The sequence below is a fragment of the Psittacula echo genome (genome assembly GCF_963264785.1).
Source record: "Psittacula echo genome assembly, chromosome: 18".
Lineage (NCBI taxonomy): Eukaryota > Metazoa > Chordata > Aves > Psittaciformes > Psittacidae > Psittacula > Psittacula echo.
Genome location: NC_137754.1, coordinates 7,467,066 through 7,487,350, shown reverse-complemented (window position 1 = coordinate 7,487,350; position 20,285 = coordinate 7,467,066). Strand labels below are relative to the sequence as shown.

At 55.7% G+C, this 20,285-nt stretch overlaps 3 protein-coding genes across 8 annotated transcripts; 1 reads left to right on the top strand and 2 right to left on the bottom strand.

Annotated features, from left to right (window-relative positions):
• Positions 1-184: 184 nt before the first annotated feature.
• On the bottom strand, positions 185-6,814 carry EI24 (EI24 autophagy associated transmembrane protein). 3 transcript variants are annotated; one of them, XM_080631815.1, is made up of 11 exons: positions 6,721-6,814; positions 4,993-5,140; positions 3,167-3,312; positions 2,722-2,782; positions 2,178-2,244; positions 1,387-1,511; positions 1,187-1,306; positions 984-1,095; positions 779-890; positions 601-675; positions 185-506 (listed from the first exon to the last, which is right to left on the bottom strand). In XM_080631815.1, the coding sequence occupies exons 2-11, from the start codon at positions 5,032-5,034 to the stop codon at positions 341-343; spliced, it is 1,026 nt and encodes a 341-aa protein (XP_080487941.1). In that variant the 5' UTR covers positions 5,035-5,140; positions 6,721-6,814; the 3' UTR covers positions 185-340. The 3 variants fall into 3 exon arrangements, with proteins under 3 accessions (XP_080487941.1, XP_080487942.1, XP_080487943.1); XM_080631816.1 differs by lacking the exon at positions 6,721-6,814 and adding an exon at positions 6,549-6,664; XM_080631817.1 differs by lacking the exon at positions 984-1,095 and having other exon boundaries at positions 227-506.
• Positions 5,048-10,712, bottom strand: FOXRED1 (FAD dependent oxidoreductase domain containing 1). 4 transcript variants are annotated; one of them, XM_080631809.1, is made up of 11 exons: positions 10,590-10,712; positions 9,939-10,145; positions 9,743-9,853; positions 9,548-9,666; positions 9,362-9,456; positions 8,838-8,939; positions 8,690-8,766; positions 8,441-8,589; positions 7,947-8,076; positions 7,480-7,825; positions 5,048-5,603 (listed from the first exon to the last, which is right to left on the bottom strand). In XM_080631809.1, exons 2-11 carry the CDS (start codon positions 9,969-9,971, stop codon positions 5,521-5,523), a joined length of 1,245 nt encoding a protein of 414 aa, XP_080487935.1. In that variant the 5' UTR covers positions 9,972-10,145; positions 10,590-10,712; the 3' UTR covers positions 5,048-5,520. The 4 variants fall into 4 exon arrangements, with proteins under 4 accessions (XP_080487935.1, XP_080487932.1, XP_080487933.1 ...); XM_080631806.1 differs by lacking the exon at positions 10,590-10,712 and having other exon boundaries at positions 9,939-10,443; XM_080631807.1 differs by lacking the exon at positions 10,590-10,712 and having other exon boundaries at positions 8,690-8,751; positions 9,939-10,443.
• A 116-nt stretch (positions 10,713-10,828) lies between these two features.
• Positions 10,829-17,806, top strand: SRPRA (SRP receptor subunit alpha). The gene is made up of 14 exons (XM_080631599.1): positions 10,829-11,009; positions 11,567-11,650; positions 13,351-13,514; positions 13,604-13,764; positions 13,888-14,035; positions 14,499-14,652; positions 14,784-14,890; positions 15,057-15,175; positions 15,428-15,514; positions 15,605-15,777; positions 15,872-16,085; positions 16,168-16,331; positions 16,808-16,906; positions 17,099-17,806. Exons 1-14 carry the CDS (start codon positions 10,896-10,898, stop codon positions 17,225-17,227), a joined length of 1,917 nt encoding a protein of 638 aa, XP_080487725.1. The 5' UTR covers positions 10,829-10,895; the 3' UTR covers positions 17,228-17,806.
• The last annotated feature ends 2,479 nt before the right edge of the window (positions 17,807-20,285 follow it).

Here is a 20,285-nt window from a genome sequence, read left to right as displayed (position 1 = left end):
GCCAAGGGGAGGCGGCGGCGCCGGGGTCCGCGGAGGTCCCGGCGGGCACCGGCCGCGCATGGGGCGCAGAAGGGGCACAAGTCGTGTTTCGTCCGTTTAATGTTTCCGTGTGAAAATACTAGAGAAAAGTTGATAAACCGCCCCAAAAAAACACCCCCAAACCCACCAACCCCCGTCCCGGTTCCGTCCCAACCCTACCGGAACCGGCGCATGCACCGGGAGGGGGACGGGAGCTCCTTAAAAAGTATATCCCCCCCTTAAAATTCCCATGGCGGGGCGAAGAACCACCCCTCGGGGGGGCTGCCGGTCACCGGGGGACACAGGGACCCCTACCCGGGACTCAGTGCCCCGGGGCCGTTGTGTGTTTGGTAGGAGAGGGCTGAGGAGGAAGGGGGCGGTCGGAGGAAGAGGAAGCACCGCCCAGGGCCGACTGCAGGTAAACCGTCTTGTGAAAGAGTCTGTTGCTGAGGAAAACCACCAAGGAGAACAGCCGGAGCTGGAAGTGGCTGGAAAAGGGAAGAGAACCCCATGAGCTTCCTCCTGGGTGGAGGTTTGGGGGGGTGAGGCTGAAGGTTTGAAGGCACGGAGGGTCTCACTCACTAGGTTTTGCCGGGGGTCCTTGCCTCATTGGCGCTGATGATGAAGAGGGGGAAAAGGATGGAGAAGAGGCAACCGCTGGAAGGGAAAAAAACCCAAAATATGATAAAATGACATTAAAAAGGGCGTTGGGGTGAGGAAGAAGAATGACGTGGATGTGGAATGGCAGCTATCCCCTCACCTGATGATGTAGGAGGACTGCATCGCCGTGAGGAAGGCGAGTGGCAAGCCAAAGCCAAAGTAGTAGGGCCAGTTCCTCTCGATGTTGGACAAGCGCTGGTGCATCTCGATTCCTGGTGAGAAAGGGAGAGAAAACCCATTAGAACCCAACCATTGGCATGGTGCAGCCTCCACCCCAACACATCCCATCTGGAAGTGTTTCCCACCTTTGTTAAACCAGCGGTACTCAAAGCAGTAGAGCGAGTACAGCAGTGACATGTGGAGGAGCCCAACCAGCTGGCCGACCAGATCGATGGGGAAGAGGCTCACGATCATTCCCTATGGATAAAATCCCAGTGGGAGCATGAGGGGAGCTCTGGAGAAGGTGGCTCTGGGGGGATGTGGTTGTTCGGGGGGATTAAATCCTCACCTGGATGAGGAACAGCGCCTGCAGCAAGAGGTTGAACAACATGTCAGCGATGATTTTGCTGACGCTGGGGAAGGGGTGAGGTTTCCTGCCGGAGACTTCGAAGGCGAGATCTGCAATGTCCTGATGGAGAGAGGGGATCCAAAATCCACTGGGATTATGTCACCAGGGATACACCCAGAGCCTGTTTTCCAGGCACCCACCTGAAACCAGATGGCGTTGACGACCTTACTGAGGACAAAGAGGGGCAGGACCCAGAGGGCGCTGAAGATGGAGGTGAGGATGAACTCCAGCCAGGCCCAGACATCGCTGTGCAAGGAAGGGTCACCTTCCAGAAACAGGGAAACACGTCAAGATTCCGCGAGGGAAGTGCCTCGGTTCAGGGAGCTCCTCAGTGCAAGAAGCTCATTTTAGGGCGCTCCTCGTTAGAGGAACCTCCTTGTCTCTGGGAGCTCCATGTTAAAGGGACCTACTCATTTTGGGGAACTCCTCATTTTGGGAAGCTCCTCACTGGAAGAAACCTCCTTGTTTTGTGAAGCTCCTTACTTTGGGAAGCTCAATATTTCAGAGCGCTCCTTGATGGAGGAACATCCTCACTGAAGGAACCTCCTCGTTTTGGAAAGCTCCTCATTACAGGAAGCTACATGTTTCAGGGAGCTCCTCATTGGAGGAACCTCATTTTAGGGAACTCCTTGTTTTGGGAAGCTCCTCAATTGGAGGAACCTTCTTTTCCCATCAGAAATTCCCCCTGGCATCTGTGCTCCCAGGGGAGCCCCCAACAGGAGGAATCCCACTTGCTTTTCATTCATTTGCAAAACCACAGTGACAACTGTGTGGTAGAACCCTGCACAGATCCCACCACACCGTCCCTGAGTGGGACTCTCCATCTCTGATTTACCCCTGGATAATTAACAACAGCCTTAATTAGCTCAGGCAGGAGGAGAAGAACAAGGCAAGGAGATGGCAGTTCATGGGGTTTTGGGAAGGAACTCACCAATGATGTGCGCCGTGACGGACTGAAGGGCGGGTATGAACACGCGGTAGAACAAGAAGAGACTGAGCTGGGGGAAGAGGAAGGTTCGGTGCTGCTGGGTCAGGTTTTAGGCTGCTGCAACTGGACCCTCTACCCACGCGGATCCAGGAACACGCCGGGACTGGCATGTAAACCCACCCCAAATCTACAACCAAGCACATTCCCTTTAACATTCCGGGGCCAATTCCTCATTCTCCGCCTAATGAGAAAATTAAGCTGGTGATTTATGAGGATCAGCCTCACAGTAAGGTCAGAGATGAGGAATCAATATTCAATTCAGTGAAGCAATATCCCACACAGAGCAGTCTCAAAGCAGCTTGGGTTCAACATGTGGGCTTTCCCAAGCAGGTCTATATTCCAGTTCCCTTAAAACACAGTGGTGGGACTGGGAATATGGCAGCTGGCACAGGTCCTGCAGCTCAGCTGATGGCTCACCACCAAAGGCGCATGAGGGTTGGTTTCCACAGGGGGGTTTTAACACAGAAAGAACAAAATTCCCACTTACCCAGAACACGCCTCCATTCCAGGCACAACACTGAAATATCCGGCTCACTATCCGGGGTTCACTGCGGAGCAACGGGAGAGACACATCAAGAACCTTTAGTAATTCCCTGTATCCATGCTGGAATGGAAGAGAAGCAGAGCTCTCCTCCTGAGTTTTATGGGGGAGCTCAGGGTTGGTTTGCCTCAAAGCTCTCAGTGCAATAAAACTGGAGGGGTTTTGGGGCATTTTGTCCTTGGAAAAGGCTGGTTTTGGCTTCTCCCTCCTCACAGTGTACCTATGGACATGCCAAGAGCACAGCTGGGATTTAATCCCGGTGTTTCCATCCTTAGTGGATGCAACTGGTACAGATGGCTGTGGAACACAGCACGGCTGGGGAAAAAGAACCTTGATTCACCCTTGATGAACTGGGAGAAGGGAATTACCAGTCCTCAGGCCCCACACTCACTTCTCTTGCTTCTTCTCTTCCAAGTGAAACCTCCGCTGGGCTAGCGCACTGTTGGCTCTCCTCCGCCTCTGCTCTTCCCTTTTCTGCTGGATGCGGGCATCCAGCTTCGAGATAGTGCAGATGCCCCAGATGGAGTCCTTAATTCCCTGTGGACATGAGGAGAGGCTGTGACACTCCCTCCCACCTCCTGGTTATGGAAGGGGATGAGCCTTGCTGCCCAGAGTGGAAGAGGCAGCACCAGGCTCAGGCAGAGCCAGGGTTTGGAGTGCTGCCTGTTCTCCATAGCCTGGTGACCTAAATCACTTCCTGTTCCAGCAGCAGCCTCTCTTTGAAGGTGTGATTTCTCATCCAAAATTCACTATTTATAACGCAGAGAGTCACATCTCTCACAGCCCATTTCTTCTGCCTGGCAGAAAGCTCTTCTCCCCCCAGCCAGCCACTACAGGCCAATAAAATAGAATTACACCAAACATTCAGGATGTGCAAAACCCTCGTGGCCTGATCATACATTTGAGTGTGATGCTTGTGGCTTTACAGATGACAGCATCCCAGAAACAGCCTCGGAGCCACATCTGTGCAAACCCGTTAACAGAGAAGTGTCAAGAAGCCTCTGCCTCAACTGCTTTAAAAGACTTCCAGCAACACCTCTCTAGCACTTATTTCAACCTTTGGGACACACTTGTTATCAAACATTTCAGTTCAAAATGAAGTGTGAAAGCATTGTGAAATAACTGAGGTGAAGGACTTGGGGGTGTTGGTCCATGAGAAGCTCCCTATGACCTAACTTCAGTGCACTTTAGCCCAGAATTCCCAAGTGTGCTGGGCTGCACTCAAAGGAGGGTGAGCAGCAGGTCATGGAGGCGATTCTCCCCCTCTGCTGTGTTCTGGGGAGACCCCACCCTGCAGTCCTGATCCAGCTCTGGGGAAACAGCACAGGAGGGACGTGGAACTGATAAAGCGAGCCCAGAGGAGGCCACGGAGATGCTGCGAGGGCTGGAGCAGCTCTGCTCTGGAGCCAGGCTGAGAGAGCTGGGCAGGGGCAGCCTGGAGAAGAGAAGGCTCCTGAAGGGGAGACCTGAGAGCAGCTCCAGTGCCTAAAGGGGCTGCAGGAAACCTGGAGAGGGGCTTGGGACAAGGGCCTGTAGGGACAGGCCAAGGGGAATGGCTTGAACCTGCCAGAGGGGAGACTGAGATGAGCTCTTAGGCAGAAGCTCTTCCCTGTGAAGGTGCTGAGGCGCTGGCACAGGGTGCCCAGAGAAGCTGTGGCTGCCCCATCCCTGGCAGTGTTCAAGGACAGGTTGGACACAGGGGCTTGGAGCAAGCTGCTCTAGTGGAAGGTGTCCCTGCCCGTGGCAGGGGTTGGAACTGAATGAGCTTTAAGGTGCTTTCCAACCGAAACCATTCCATGATTCTAGGACCCAAATCCTTCTGCTTGAGGCCATGGCCAGTGAACACCAGTTTCTGAACATGAATTTCTTCTTAGCATCCCATCACAAAAATTTTTGAGCCTGTGTTTTGCCTGGATGATACAAGATGGTGTGGGAGCACTGAAGTTACATGAAGCCTTATCACTGTGACCCTTTGCAACAGACACACCGCAGCCATCTTGGGAAAACACTTGGGAAGCAACACATCCCACACAGCTACCTCAAATCTAACAACAGAAAGCCTGCTGACAGGTATCTCTGCCTGACTAAATTGAAGTCTTTGATTAACATACACCCAGAGCTCCTTTTCCTTCCAATTCTTTAATCCACCTTTGACGAAGCTACAGAAGGGAATGGGACCAGTCCTCATGACAAAGGGGCTGCAGTGCACGGACTCACCCTGACGAGGTCATGCAGGAAGGTTTTCACACTGTCTGCCATCTTGACTCCAGCATCACCTCCGGTTCCAAAACTATCAACTACAGGGAGAGGGGAAAAGCCGAACCCAAACCTCTCTCATCCTGGAGGGATGGGAAACAGATGGAGCCTGTGGAGAGAGAAAACCCAAAGGATCGTGGCAGGCATTAACCACAAGGTGAGATTCCAAGCTAATCCCACCAACAGGCTTCCAGCCCCCCTCAAACACACAGGCAGAGAAAGGATCCATCCTGTGTCGTGGTATCCCATGTTAAAAACCTCAGTTTCAGGAACGGCACAGCTTGTAGTTCTATGCTAACACCTCACTGCACCACTAATTTTGGGAAGAGAAAAGCCAGCAGAGCCAGCCCAGGGAGGTGTGAAAACATCTGTGCTAAGCCCAGCATTCAGTTAACACCATCCAGCTCCACACCTCCTCTGACAGGGAAGAGACTCCAGGTCTGCAATCAGGAGCCTGACAAAACCAGGGCTGCTCTTTGAGCTGTCCCATCAGCTTTTGCCCAAGGCAGTGACAACTCCCAACAGCCCTTTGCCAAAAACCTTGTGCTGAGCCTCCTGCTCCTCGTGAAGCGCTGCGGAAATAGGTTTTTGAGTTAAGGAAAACAAAACAGAAACCACCAAGTAATAAAACACATGGAGCTTTTCCAATGGGATCCAAACTGATCGCTTTTCCTAGGCAGAAGCTCCCACAGCTCTGGAGCAGGCTGGTATCACAAGCCCCAACATGTCACAGCTGCTGCTGCTCTACAGTGTGCAGCACAAGGCATAAATGATTAAAATACTTAATTTTAAAAAAGGATTTTATTTGGGTTACTCCAAGATAAACCCTGCCAGGGTTTGAACCCCACTCCTGTGAGCACAAACACCAGCTGGGATGAAGCTGTGGAAGCAGAACCAGCCTCCAGTGTTACTAACATCAGGTTAATCAAAGGCACGGCCCCCCCAAAATGAAGCTTTTGGAGCAGACACACACAGATGGCCGGGGGGGGGTGTCTCCGCTTTAGCAAGTGTCCATGGTCCAGGTCACACTGGCAGAGCCGCAGCAGAAACAAAAGGCAAGAGTCTGTTTTCTTTGTTCCCGGCACTGCACCTCACCCTGCCTTGGCCTTGGAAACCTCTACACAGTGAGAGCCTGCTCCTGCAGGCAGCCCCTCCCGATGGGTGATTCCAGCGGTGGGGATCACTGTGCAAAGACGGGATCCTCACAGCACCCAGCGGCGCCCAGTGCTGCCCCACAGCAACGCTGGGGCAGGGGCACCATCTCCCCACTGTTAACTGTGGGGCAGAGTTACCTCAGATCTGCCCCTGTGGGTACCGGGGGCCACCCCTATAACTCCAGTGGGGGGAGCACTATTTTACCTCAGGTTGTTCGCACTATCACGCCAGGAATCGGAGGCGGGGGGGCGAGCACACGACAACACACAACAACGTGCGCCTGAAGCCACCACCGCCCCCATGATCCCCTGAAGCTGTTACCTCAGGGCTGCCCCCACAGCGGCCCCAGAACCCAAAATTACCTCAGTCTCTCCCCATGGATCGCTTCAGACCCGAATCACCTCAGGGCCGCCGCACAGCTCCGGGCAGTGCCGCCCGCCCCGATCCCGGCCCGTTTACCTCAGGCTGTCCCCACGTCCCATCCATCTCCACTCCCCCTCCACCACCACCACCGCCGCCGCCGCCGCCACTCACCGCGGGCGCGGGCCGTGCTCACGGCACGAACGGCCCAGCTCCAGCGGCCCAGCCGCCACCGCGCATGCGCCGGGCTCCCGCCGCGCAGCCGCCCGCCCGGCGCAGGCGCACTGCCGGCGGAGAGCTATTCCGGCGCGCCGCCAGGGGGCGCCACGCGAGAGAAGGGTGATGGGAACACCCGGGGGCAATGGGAGGGAGATTGGGAAAGGCTGGGGGGCCATAGGGGGATATTGGGGGCAATGGGAGGGATGTTGGGGGTCATAGGGGGATATTGGGGGCAATGGGGGCAACGGGAGGGATGTTGGGGGTCATAGGGGGATATTGGGGGGTAAGGGGGACACTGTGGGGTAATGGGCGGCAATGGGAGGGATGTTGGGGAGCAATGGGAGGGAGGCTGGGGGGGTTATGGGAGGATGTTAGGGGGTAATGGGGACACTGAGGGGCAAAAGGCAGACACAGGGGGCACTGGGTGGCAATGGAAAGCAGTGGGGACACTGGGGGGTGAGTAGTGGAGACAACAGAACGGGTGGCAGCGGGGCTGGGGAGCACTGGGTGAGCAACAGGGAGCGCTGTAGAGCAATAAGGGGTGCACTGGTGTGTGCCTGCTGCGCACAGGGCAGAGCCGGGTGGCAGCGGGGGCGTCCCCATTCCCCCCACAATACTCCCCCAGCACACTCCACATCATCCCTTTTATTGCCGCAGGGCACAGCGTGGGCCCCCACCCGTGTCTGTTTCCCCACGTCCATCACACCACCCCACCTTCCATCAGCGGCTCCCCTTGCACCAGCCTCCTCCAGCCCAACCTGCTCAGGTCCAAGGTCTCGTATTGACCCTTGAGCACCAGCTCGGCCACGGCTCTGCCGGCTGCCGGCCCGTGCTGCAGTCCATGACCACTGAACCCAGCAGCCACAAAGAGATTGGGCAGCCTGGGGTGAGGTCCCACCACACCGTTGCGGTCGAAGGAGTTGTGGTCATAGTAACCTGCCCAGGAGCTGCCGGGACGGAGGGAGGAGAAAGCCGGGACGCGCCGGGCCAGCCGGGGCCAGACTTGCTCCTGGAAGTAGTTGTGGTCTACAGAGAGGTCGCTGGGATCCGGCTCCTCCTCCTGGGAAAAAAAGGTTGGGAGCGAGTTAGAAAGAAAACTACGGAGAGAAACCATGTAAATGATGTATTAAAACAGCATAAATAATTAACATAAATAGAGAGGAACCTCCCTATGGGCGCACCTCAGGGGGGCTCATGCCACCCAAGTAGTTGCCGCCAATGCCCTCGCGGCGAAAGTAAGCACCAGTGGTGTCAATGAGGAATGGGCAGGATAAGCCGGGACCATCGTGACAGTGCCAGGAGAACACGTACCTAAAGGGATAAAGGAGATCCCCCCAAAAAACATATAGGGATGAGGGGGGTGGGTTGTGCCTCAGAACATCAGGGGGTGCATGGAAATGAAAGCATTGAGGGTTCACAGCATTCGTGACAATTGGAGGGGCACCCCAAAAGAAGGACCAAGGGGTTCACCAGCCCTTGAAGATAGAGAGCATTGAGTGCTGGGATGTGAGATCCCCTCCCCAGAACCCCACCGAACACCGAACACCCCCTTTGCAAAGGGATGGATGGTGGGTACTGGGACACAGCCACTGTCCCCATAGAGCACAGATGGGTTCCACGGTGATGCCAGGATGTGAACCCCACAATGTAAACCCCCAGATCCTGCCCTCCCCACCTCTTCCGGGGCTTGATGGGTAGGGGGGGCTGGCACAGCGCCTCGGGCAGCCCGGCTGCCTCCAGCAGCTCCCCGGCCCAGGCACCCGCCGCGTTCACCACGATGGCGCAGGTCACGGGCTGGTACTCCAGGCTGTCCTGCATGTACACCTGGGGGGGCACACACCCCACATGAGCCGGGGGGGGTGTCCCGGACACCTGATGGGTGTCACTCCCCCTCTCAGGTGTGTCCTGGGGGGCACACACTCACATGGACGCGTTTGATGCGTGCAGACAACAGGTCCGGTCCTTGTGGTGGCATCATGTCCTCAGCTGAGGTGACAAAACCTGGAGGGTTGGGGAGGTGAGGGGGTGACACCCCCAGGGGACACCCCGCTCTGTGCGTGTCCCCCCCTCACCTCGCACCTCCCCGGCGCAGCTGAGCACCCCCAGGGACATGGCTTTGCGCCGCAGAGCGGTGAGGAGGGTCCAGGGGTCGAACCAGCCCTCGTCCTCCAGACCTGGGGGGGACACGGGGGTGGGGGATGCCACTGTGACCCCTCCAAACACACCTGAGTGGGGGGGGGGGAAGAACCCCCTTCCCCAAATTAAGGTGGGATGAACGATGTGCCCAGTGGGGATGATTATATGAGACGGGGTGAGGGTGGGAATGGGTAAGGATGAGGATAGGGATGAAGACGGGGATGAGGATGGGGAAAGAGTGAGGATGGGGGTGAGAATGTGATGCGATGAGGATGGTGATAGGAATGAGGATGAGAATACAGATAAGAATGAGGAATGGCATGAGAATGGGAGTGGGATGTGGTTGAGAATTGTGATAGGGATGGGGAATGGGGTGAGGATGGGGGTGAGAATGGGGATGGTGATACAGATGGGAACGGGGATAGGGATGAGGATGGGTGGTGATGGGGTCCCCACGTACCATAGGATGCCACGGCCACGTCCTCCGTGTCTATCCATGGGAATTTCTCCTTCAGCTGGGTGGGTGACAGCAGCATCACCTGCACCCCTTCCTCCCTGGGGACAGCCAGCATGGGCGGGGATTCAGGATGAGAACCCCAACCCCAAAAACCCTTGATAGGGGGTGCTGTCTGTGTGTGTCCCCCACCTCTGGACCTTAACAGTGGCCTCCAGCCCATCAGCATCCTGCGGGGAGGCCAGGAAGAGGTATCCTGAAGGCTGGAACTGGATGTCGACGGGCGGCTCGTTCAGCACCCCAAGGTGCTCCTGTGACGAGAGGAGGCACCTACTGAGCAGGGCTGCACCTCCCCGAGCTGACACCGCCCCCAGTAACCCCATATACATTGATATTGCGGAGAAAACTGGCTGAGAAACGGGACATGCGGATATTCTCCGGGAGGGAAAACTGCTGCCGGATGCCCCCAGCCGACAGCACCGTGGATGCTTGGGAATACTGAAAGAGAGAAACACCTCTCCAGAACAGAGGGGTTCCGGGGGAGTCCCCAGGGCCATGCCCTGCCCCAGGAGGGGGTGCTCACCGTGGGGTCCCGCTCCACCACCAGCACCCTCATGCCGTGCCGCCGGGCCTCCAGCGCCTTCAGCCAGTAGGCCACGGACCAGCCCACCACGCCGCCCCCCACCACCACCACGTCGGCCTCTTCGGGGGGCCGCGGGTCCCGGGTCGCCCCCGGGGGGACCCAGCTCCCTGTGCCGGGCCCCAGCGCCGACAGCTGATCCTGCAGGGTCTGCCCCAGGCGCCTCAGGCTCAGACCCAGCTCTGACGGGGGACGGGGGAGGGGGTGATGGGTCTGGGGAGCACCCCTAGGACACCCCAGTGCCCTCTGCATCCCCCGGGAACACCCTGGACCCTCCAGGACCCCCCCCCCCCCCCCACACTTCCCTAGATGCACCCTCAGCACCCCAGGGACCTCTAGAACCACCACAACCCTCTGTGACCACGCCTCCCCCTCGCCGCCCCATGGACTCCACTGTCCGCCTGCATCGCCCCAGTCTCCTCTGGGATCACCTTGCGAACCCCCTGCACCCTCCAGGCCGCCCCAGGCCCACCCTACCTCCCCCGGACTCTCTGTGACCCTCAGTCCCCTGCAACCTCCCCAAGCTCTCTCCCAGCCTCCCGGACCCCTCCAGCCCCGCTCACCCCCATTACCCCGGAGCCCCCCGCCTCTCACCCCGGAACGTGTCCGCGCTGCGCGGGGCCGCGGTGCGCAGGACCCGGCCCGCAGCCCCCCCGGGCCTCGGGGTCCCTAGCGGGAGCACCCTCCTCAGCGCGCTCCCCCAGCGCAGCATAACCCTGGCCACGCCCCCAGCGACACTCTCTCCTCGCTATTGACTAACCCCGCGCCCCGCCCACCCCCGTCCCCTCCGCCAATGGGAGGCGTTTTCCGGCAGAAGTAGGGTGCACGGGAAGTGGGGGGGGCAGTGCGACGTGTGCGGGAGCCGGTCCCGCCGCCGCCGCCGCCGCCGCCGCCGCCGCCATGTTGGACTTCTTCACCATCTTCAGCAAGGGCGGGCTCGTCCTGTGGTGCTTCCAGGGCGGCCCCGCCGCCACCGCGCCCGTCAACGCCCTCATCCGCTCCGTGCTGCTGCAGGTGCGCGGCGGCGGCGGGGCCGGCAGCGGGGCCGCACCATCTGCCTGAGGGGGGCGGGGGGAGGCGGACGGGACCATTTCAGGGTGATGGGGGGGGTGGCGACCTCGTACGTTTAGAGGGGGACCTGAATAGGGAGTGGTTGGACGGGACCATCCTGCTGGGGAGCGGGTGGCGCGGGTGGGGTGTGGGGAGGACACGGGCATCCTCATGTATTGGGGGTGGGATCGTCCATTTGGGGGTTTAAGGGGGAAATGGATGGGACCATCTGCTTGGGGAAGGGGGGGGACATGGGTGAGCCCACCTACCTGGGGAGGGGGGTGAAATGACCCGTTCTGGAGGTGGGCTGATCCATATGGGAGGGGAACTGGCCCTCTTGGGAGGTGAGCTGACCCATTTGGGGGTGAACTGAGCCATTGGGGGGACGAAGGATGGGGCCTCCTGCCCAGGGGTATGGGCTGGGCCACTTTTTGGGGAAGAAGGGGGGTAAGGATGATTGGGGGGGGGGGGGGGGTTTGCTCGCTGTTGACTCCCGTTTTCCAATGTCTCCTTTTCCCCAGGAGCGTGGTGGCAACAACTCCTTCACCCATGAAGCCCTCACGCTCAAGTACAAGCTGGACAACCAGTTTGAGCTGGTGTTTGTGGTAAGGGATAGCCCCAGGTCACCCCAAAACCCCAGAGGGGGGTACCCCAGGAAAGGGGCTTTAACTGCCATGGGCTGTACCTTGGCTCCCAGACTGCAGTATTTTGGGGATGATGGAGGTCTTGGCCACATACTGCTGTGGAGCAGCTAATTTTGATCGTCATTTAAATTCATTAAATCTCTAGGAGAAGCGGCAGAGGTTGCTCTGCCCTAATGAAACCTTTGATTTTGACCAAATCTGTTTAAAACCAGCCAAAAATTGTAGAACCGTAGAATAGTTGGGGTTGGAAAGGACCTTAAGATCATCCAGTTCCAACCCCTGCCATGAGCAGGGATGCTTCACACTACATAATGTTGCCCAAGGCTCTGTCCAACCTGGCCTTGAACACTGCCAGGGATGGGGCAGCCACAGCTTCTCTGGGCACCCTGTGCCAGCGCCTCAGCACCCTCACAGGGAAGAGCTTCTGCCTTAGATCTAACCTGAACTTGCCCTGTTTCAGTTTGAACCCGTTACCCCTTGTCCTATCGCTACAGCCCCTGATGCAGAGCCCCTCTCCAGCATCCTTGTAGCCCCCTTCAGACACTGGAAGCTGCTCTGAAGTCTCCACGCAGCTTCTCTTCTCCAGGCTGAACAGCACCAATGTTCTCAGCCTGTCTCCATACGGGAGGTGCTCCAGCCCCTGAGCATCCTCGTGGCCTCCTCTGGACTTGTTCCAACAGCTCCATGTCCTTTTTATGTTGAGGACACCAGAACTGCACACAATGCTCCAAGTGAGGTCTCACGAGAGCAGAGCAGAGGGGCAGGATCACCTCCTTGGACCTGCTGGTCACACTCCTCTTGATGCAGCCCAGGATACGGTTGCTTTCTGGGCTGCGAGCGCACACTGCAGCCGGCTCATGTTCATTTTCTCATCGACCAAGACCCCCAAGTCCTTCTCTGCAGGGCTGCTCTGAATCTCTTCTTTGCCCAACCTGTAGCTGTGCCTGGGATTGCTCCGACCCAGGTGCAGGACCTTGCACTTGGCATGGTTAAACTTCATCAGGTTGGCATCAGCCCAACTCACAAGCGTGTCGAGGTCCCTCTGGGTGGCATCCCTTCCCTCCAGCGTATCAACCGAACCACACAGCTTGGTGTCATTGGCAAACTTGCTGAGGGCGCACTCAATCCCATTGTCCATGTTGCTGCAAAAATGTTGAACAGGATCACTCCCAGCACTGACCCCTGTGCCATCCCTTTACTTTAGGGAGTTGTAGAATGAATCACAGGGTGGCTTGGGTTGAAGGGACCTTAAAGCTCATCCAGTTCCAACCCCCTGCCACAGGCAGGGACACTTTCCCTGGCCTTGAATGTTTTAGTGCACTTTCTTGTCATCTGGCTGACCTTATCTTTCTAAATCCACACAACCTGCATTTGCACTTGAAGATAAGCAAAACCTTCCCTGGTCTGCTACGTGGCTTTGTTGCTGTGAAACAGCCAACCTGGTTTTATCAGCGTTGTCTTTTATAGTGAAGCTCTGTGTCACTGTTTTCCCTATTCTTCCCCCCTTTAATTGCTTGGCAAGTCCAGCTAGAACACGTAGCCTGAAGCTTGATGAAATTCAAGAGCACTGTGTTAAACAGAGAGGTTTTCCCCTCCACGCCAGGCAGATTGTTGTGAAATGAGCTGGCAGACCAACATCTTTCCACTGTGCTGCTTCCCAGGTGGGGTTTCAGAAGATCCTGACTCTAACCTACGTGGACAAGTTGATAGACGACGTTCACAAGGAGTTCAGGGACAAGTACCGCAATGAGTTCCAGCAGAAGGGCACCTTGGGCCTCCTAAATGGCACCTTTGATTTTAAAGATGACTTCATGCGCCTCCTCCGGTAGCAAAGCCTGGTTTTTCCTCCCACATCCCTGTGTAGAGTGCAGGTAGAGCCGAAATACAGGCTCTTAACGGGTGTCCTCTCCGCAGGGATGCAGAGGAGAGCAGTAAAGTCCGAGCTCCCACGGTAATGAAGACGTTTGAGCAGTCTCTGAAGTCTCAGAAGACTGTCAAGTGTATGATTGAAACCCGGGGGGAGAAACCAAAGGAGAAAGTCAAGAACAAGAAGAACAAAGGTTCCAAAAAGGAGGGTGAGTTTGTGGGAAAGAAAACCGGGGCAGGGAGGGAATAAAGATTCCAGAGTTTTGTGTCTTTCCCAGTCCTCTTGTGCTCCGGAACGCTGGCCTGAGCTCATGTTGGGTTCTGCCCATCAGGAACTGAAGCTGTCGCAGCACCTGGCAAAGCCTCTGCAGGTGACAAGCAGTCCTCTGGGGACAGGGAGGAGCTGACCAAGGATGAAATCCTGCAGAAGAACCGGGAGGAATTCTTCAGGAGACACATGAAAGCAGGGGAGAAGTCCAGGTGGGTGACAAGGACGTGCTCAGGCTGCCTGTGGTCCAAACCCGCTGTCCCTCAGCCACGGCCGAGTCCCTCCAGCCTTTGGAGAGTCCCTGAATGCAAACCTTGCTTTCTCTTTTCCTTATTTCCCTGCTCGCTGGGAGGATTGGGAGAGGGCACACTGTGGGTCCTGGAGGTATAATGGCACTTGATCCATTCTTTCCCTGGAAGAGCCAGGAATCCAGCGTGTGCCCAGGAGTGCTGTGAGCAAAGGGCAGTGGCACGTCAGTGTCTGGGTTGAGGAGAAGGGGTCTGATACAGGGTCAGACATCAGATAACGAAACTCTGGAGACTAAATCAACCAGGTTTAGCCTTAATTCCTGCCTTTTTTGGGTTAATGCAGGCTTGTACTTGTCACATCTTCCAAGGAGGCCATTGCTGGTGCTTCCCTGCACTGAACAAACCACATTTCCCATCTTTATTCTAGCAAATCTCCGAAGCCCGAGGCACAGAAGGAGAAAGGGAAGAAGCCCAGAGTGTGGGAGCTGGAGAACTCTAATGCCAAAGTACTGGATTACAGTAACTCTGCTACCAATGGGAGCACCGAGGCTTGTCCCGTGGAAGAATTTGACCCTGATGCAGTAAGGAAAAGCCAGGTCACTGTGTCCTGGGTTGTGCTGGGATCAGCTGGCGTTGCGGTCCCAGCCCATGGAGACTCTGGATGAGGGGGAGCAGTTGATGGTTTTCAGGGTGTCTTCTCCCCTTCTTGCAGGCCCTGGGGGATAGGAATCGGGAGCCCGGCCGCCTCTATGACCTTGAGTGTGAGAGTGATGAGGAAGCTGAAGAGGAGAAGGTTGTTCAGAGCCCTTCAAAGCCCAGGTAGAGGCTCCTGCAGCCCCCACGTGTCACACACCTCTTGGTTTGTACCCTGTAACTTCTCTGCCCTTTACTGGTTGTGAAGCAGGGACAAAGCGGTGGTTGTCAGCTGTGGTGGGCTCTACACAGCTCACCCCTTGAACCTAAAGGTGATCCCTCTTCTCCACAGTGTGAAGAAAGGTGGCCTGGGGGGCATGTTTGGCATGCTGAAAGGCCTGGTGGGCTCCAAGAGCTTGACAAGAGAGGACATGGACCCCGTACTGGAGAAGATGAAGGATCACTTGATTGGTAGGTCTGGCTCCGCTGAAAGCAGGTTAATTTGTGGTGGCTCCATGGGGTAGCACCTATGGCTTGGGATGTTCTTGCCCACAGGGACTGTGGTGGGTTCTTGTCTCGCCCTCGACAACACATCAAAAGGGGGGTCAACGGTCTAGTCTGGTGGGGATCCTGTGTGGTGACTGCGTCCTCCCCCCAGTGCTGATGTCTGGTGTGTGTAACCTCAGCAGCACTCACTCTCCTCTCTCTGTCTTCCTCTTGAAGCTAAAAACGTGGCAGCTGAGATCGCGGTGCAGCTCTGCGAGTCAGTGGCCAAGAAACTGGAAGGGAAGGTGATGGGAACGTTCACCAGTAAGTGGCCATGAGGCCTCCTGCTCATGGTGTGGGGCTCAGGAGCATTCCTGGGTGTGACGAGTTCTCATTCCACCTCCTCCTTCCCAGCGGTGACCTCGACAGTGAAGCAGGCCCTGCAGGAGGCTCTGGTCCAGATCCTGCAGCCCCAGCGCCGGGTGGATGTCCTCCGGGATGTCATGGATGCCCAGCGCCACCGCCGACCCTACGTGGTCACTTTCTGTGGCGTCAACGGTGTTGGGAAGTCCACCAACTTGGCCAAGGTTGGACACGGTGCTCCTGGCGAGGAGGTCAGGGTGAGGAGGTGAGGCTGTAGTTGCTAACGAGCGTTTCTTCTCCATCTCCTTGCTGCTGCAGATCTCGTTCTGGCTCATTGAGAACGGTTTCAGCGTCCTCATTGCCGCCTGTGACACATTCCGGGCAGGAGCGGTGGAGCAGCTCCGCACCCACACCCGGCGCCTCAACGCCCTGCACCCTCCGGAGAGCCATGGTGGGCGCACCATGGTGCAGCTCTACGAGAAGGGCTATGGCAAGGATGCGGCCGGGATTGCCATGGAGGCCATTGCTTATGGTACATGCCAAGAACCGGTGGTGGGAGATGTTGTTCTGGGGGAACATCCTGCTCACTGGTGCCTCTCCTTCATCTCCCCCAGCTCGGAACCAGGGCTTTGACGTGGTCCTGGTGGACACAGCGGGTCGCATGCAGGACAACGCGCCCTTGATGACAGCGTTGGCCAAACTGATCGCTGTCAACGCTCCTGACCTGGTCCTGTTCGTTGGGGAAGCGCTGGTGGGAAACGAGGCGGTGGATCAGCTGGTGAGGGACCAGGCTTTGGGTCCTGGAAGATAGGGTATCATTACCATTATTATCCTTCCAGTATCTGAAGGAGGCTACGAGGATGCTGGAGAGGGGCTCTTCACCAGGGACTGTAGTGATAGGACAAGGGGTGATGGGTTCAAACTGAAACAGAGGAAGTTCAGGTTGGAGATAAGGCAGAAGCTCTTCCCTGTGAGGGTGCTGAGGCGCTGGCACAGGGTGCCCAGAGAAGCTGCGGCTGCCCCATCCCTGGCAGTGTTCAAGGCCAGGTTGGACACGGGGGCTTAGAGCCTGTTGCTGTAATGGAAGGTGTTTGTGCCTGTGGCAGGGGATTGGAACCGGATAATCTCAAGGTCCTTTCCAACCCAAACCTGTCTGTGACTATGGGGGGAAAACTCTGCTCCCATGGGTTTTATCAGACATTTGGACAGTGGCAGCACCATAAATGAGTTTCTTGGATCCGTTTTCTCCCTCAGGTCAAGTTCAACAAGGCCCTGGCAGACCACTCCATGGCCCAGACACCACGGCTCATTGATGGGATTGTCCTCACCAAGTTTGATACCATCGATGACAAGGTAAGGAGGCTGTTGAGACATCTCCACATGGAGCTTCCCGCTGGAGTGGCAGGAAGTGTCCAACACAGGGTGCTTTGGTGCTGTCTCGGATGCCATCTCTTGCCTTCCTCTTGTATTGCAACCCAATTCAGTGATGTGCTGAGTGAAGAAGAAGGAGGCAGAGTGGCTGATTGTGCTTGTTGTCCTTGGCAGGTCGGTGCTGCCATCTCCATGACCTACATCACGAGCAAGCCCATTGTTTTCGTTGGTACCGGACAGACCTACTGTGATCTGCGAAGCCTTAACGCCAAGGCCGTGGTCGCAGCGCTCATGAAGGCCTGAACCCCACCAATGGCTGTTGCAGATGTCCAAGAAGAATATGCTTTACCCCGTTCCCAGCTCGTCCTTCCCACAATGAAGGGATGCCAGTGTGAGGGGAATGGTTTTTGGGGGGGTAAAATTCTTTTATCCAGCAAAAGCCCTTCCCCTGGATTCCTTCATTCTGGTTGAGGTGGCACAGCCTCCCTCACAGGGAAGCTGAAGCCAGAGCTTTGTATTGTTCATGCTGCAAAGACCTGCTGTGCTTTTTTGGGGGGGTTGAAGGCTTTAGTTCTCTCGAGCTGCTTTTGGATTTCTTTTAGACCAGTTGAGGGAGGATGAGGAGTGATGGTATTTGCTGGTGCAGAGGAAGACAAACCCAGTCCATACTGGCAGATACTGGTGATGGCTTTGGTGTTCTCCCCCTTCGAGTGCCTCTTGAGCCCGGTCTGAAGTGCTACACTGAGTAATACAAATCTCTGTTACAATGTCTTGTAGCTCCATATCGCAGATGTGCTCCAGTGCAATAAGTTGAATGCTGTCTGCTCAGAGACATAATTTATATGAAATAAACCTCATAATTTGTTCTCTGTGTGTAAATAACTCACCTCCAGGCAGGATCTGCTCACTCTTTGGGGGCAGGGAGTTGAGAAACCCTGGGTGAGGGGTTGGAGAGGGCGAGTAAATCACCCACCAGCCATAAGGTCAGTGAACAGGCTTTTAATAGAAGCTTCCACATACAAAACACTACACAATAAAGACAGAAACTAGAGAAGTGGAGCTTTAAGTAGGCAAAAACCCATCAAGTCTGCCTGGGAGGTGTGGACTCAGGTCCTGGGATGAGGCTGTTCCTCAGATGCTGCATCCTGGAAGGATGAAGGGAATAAACAACAAGGAAACTATTGGCATGTGTGGGGAGCAGCAGGGCTGTTCATGCAGTGATTTCATAAAGGTAAATCCCAAACCCAGCTACATTCACAGCAGTTTTGGGAAGAAACCCCAAGCTCCAAGTGCTTAGTGGGCTAGAGTATCAATCCCTCCCATTCCATAAGATCCAGGACTTTCCCAGCACCCCGTGTGAAGCTGACAGTGGCAGCTCCACCAATCCATGCAGTCACCATAGAGGGAATAGTTTAAGTGTTCTCTCTCCTCAAATCTTAACATCTGCAGAGACCTTCAAGGTGTGTGCCAGCAGCCCTTGCTGAGATCAGTGTGAGTGTATTGACGCAATGCAGGGATGCCAGGTAGAAGTCTGGTAGCTCTAAGCTACACACTCCCATAATCCACCTTTAGCAGTTGCCAAGGACCAGGTTCCTCAAGGAAGGGAGCTGGTGGCTGTTTTCACTTTGCAGAAGATGAAGTCGTTTCTGCCTCTTCAATTCTCTGGGCAATGCAGCTCCTCTTTATTTCCAGCAGCAAAGCTTCATCCCTCTTTTGTGACTCAAAAGAAGGGCTCAGAAGAGGGCGAGCTCCCCATGCTGGTCTGGTGGGTGCCATCTGTATGGCAATCCAAAAGCAGAGTGCAAATTCAGGTGACATTCAAATTCAGATGACCAGGGGACAGCTCTGCCACCATAAGGCAGCCTGGTCCAACGGCCAAGGAACTGGCTCCAAGCACTCTACACTGACTTGGGCTCTATCTGCACAGTGCATGCTGCTATAAACCATGAAGAGAATCCGCTGCCTTGGTGATGAATTGCTCCCTAAGCAATTCACCCTAATCTTGGGTGAATTCCAGTGTCCCCAGATTGTGATGAACAGAAAAAGCTCTAAGAAATGAAATTCCCTGGCGATAGAACAAATGAAACCAGTGTGCACATGTGAATTAATCAAGCACTTTGGGCTAATCAAAGGTGACTTCTCTTTAATGACCTGCAGCTCAACAGGAGATACCTGTGTGTGGCTTTTCCCAAGGGTGAGAGACAACTTCTCTCCCATTCTGTAATCTATGCTATCCACTACAGGGGAACAGTGCAGTGCAGAGCAAGGTGTGTTACCTGCATTACCAAAGTCTGAAGGTTGCTGCAGGTTCACCAAAGCTTGCTTGATCTCACACAGAGTCTTGGCAAGGGGAGAAGCTGCTATCAGGCTCTCCAACTCCAACTCGGTCAGGTAAGCCAACTGGACATCTAAACCTGAATGAAACGGAGGCACTTTAAAGCCTAAAGGAAGAAGAGGCTCTTCATGGCTGGGGGTCTACAACACACATGAGGAATGAAACTCAAGGGGGGAAGTGATGCACATTACAACCGCTCAGCACCTGCTGACCGATGCCCAGCCCAGCCCTAAGCAGTGATCAGCCCCTCCTGGCCAGCTCCCCCAGTTTCTATCCTGAGCATGATGTTCCATAGTATGGAATATCCCTTGGGCTAGTTCAGGTTCTGGCTCTGCTACCTCCTGGCTTCTTGTGCCCCTCCTCACTGGCAGGGCATGGAACATGGAGATGTTCTTGACACTGAGTAAGTGCTACTGAGCAACAACTAAACCATCAGTGTGTTACCAGCGTTATTCTCACACCAAATTCAAAGCACAGCACCAGGAAGAGCACTAACTCTATCCCAGCCAAACCTAGGACACCAAGTCATTGCCCTTACCGTGTTCTTCATGTCCAGGGAAGCTGAAAAAAACATCTTTCCCACTGAAGAGTTCATGATCCTGCGGGGTAAAAGAGGGCCCAAGAGTTAAAGAAATGGGCAAGTGGGACAACTAGCAGAAAGGTGAGAAATGGACCAACAAAACACCAGCAACTCACCTGCCTTTCCATTCCTTCTGATTTACCTTCACTGGCCAGGCTGTCCAGGGACGGCACAACTGCCACCACATCCTGCCCTTGGACCTTCTGCTCCATGTCCCGCTTCAGGGACGCATTCTTGTACAGAGCGTTCCCCAGCAGCATCTCCAGAGCTTTCATTAACTCTGTTGCCTCTTGCCATGGAGCACCTAATGAACCCAAGAGGCACTTTCAATGGACTCCTACAGAACCACATGAAGAACTGCAATGATCTCCAGAGCAAAACCAAGAGCAGAAACCTTTGGAAATGCCACACAGTGACTCCAAGCTGCCTCATGCTGTAGCATTTCC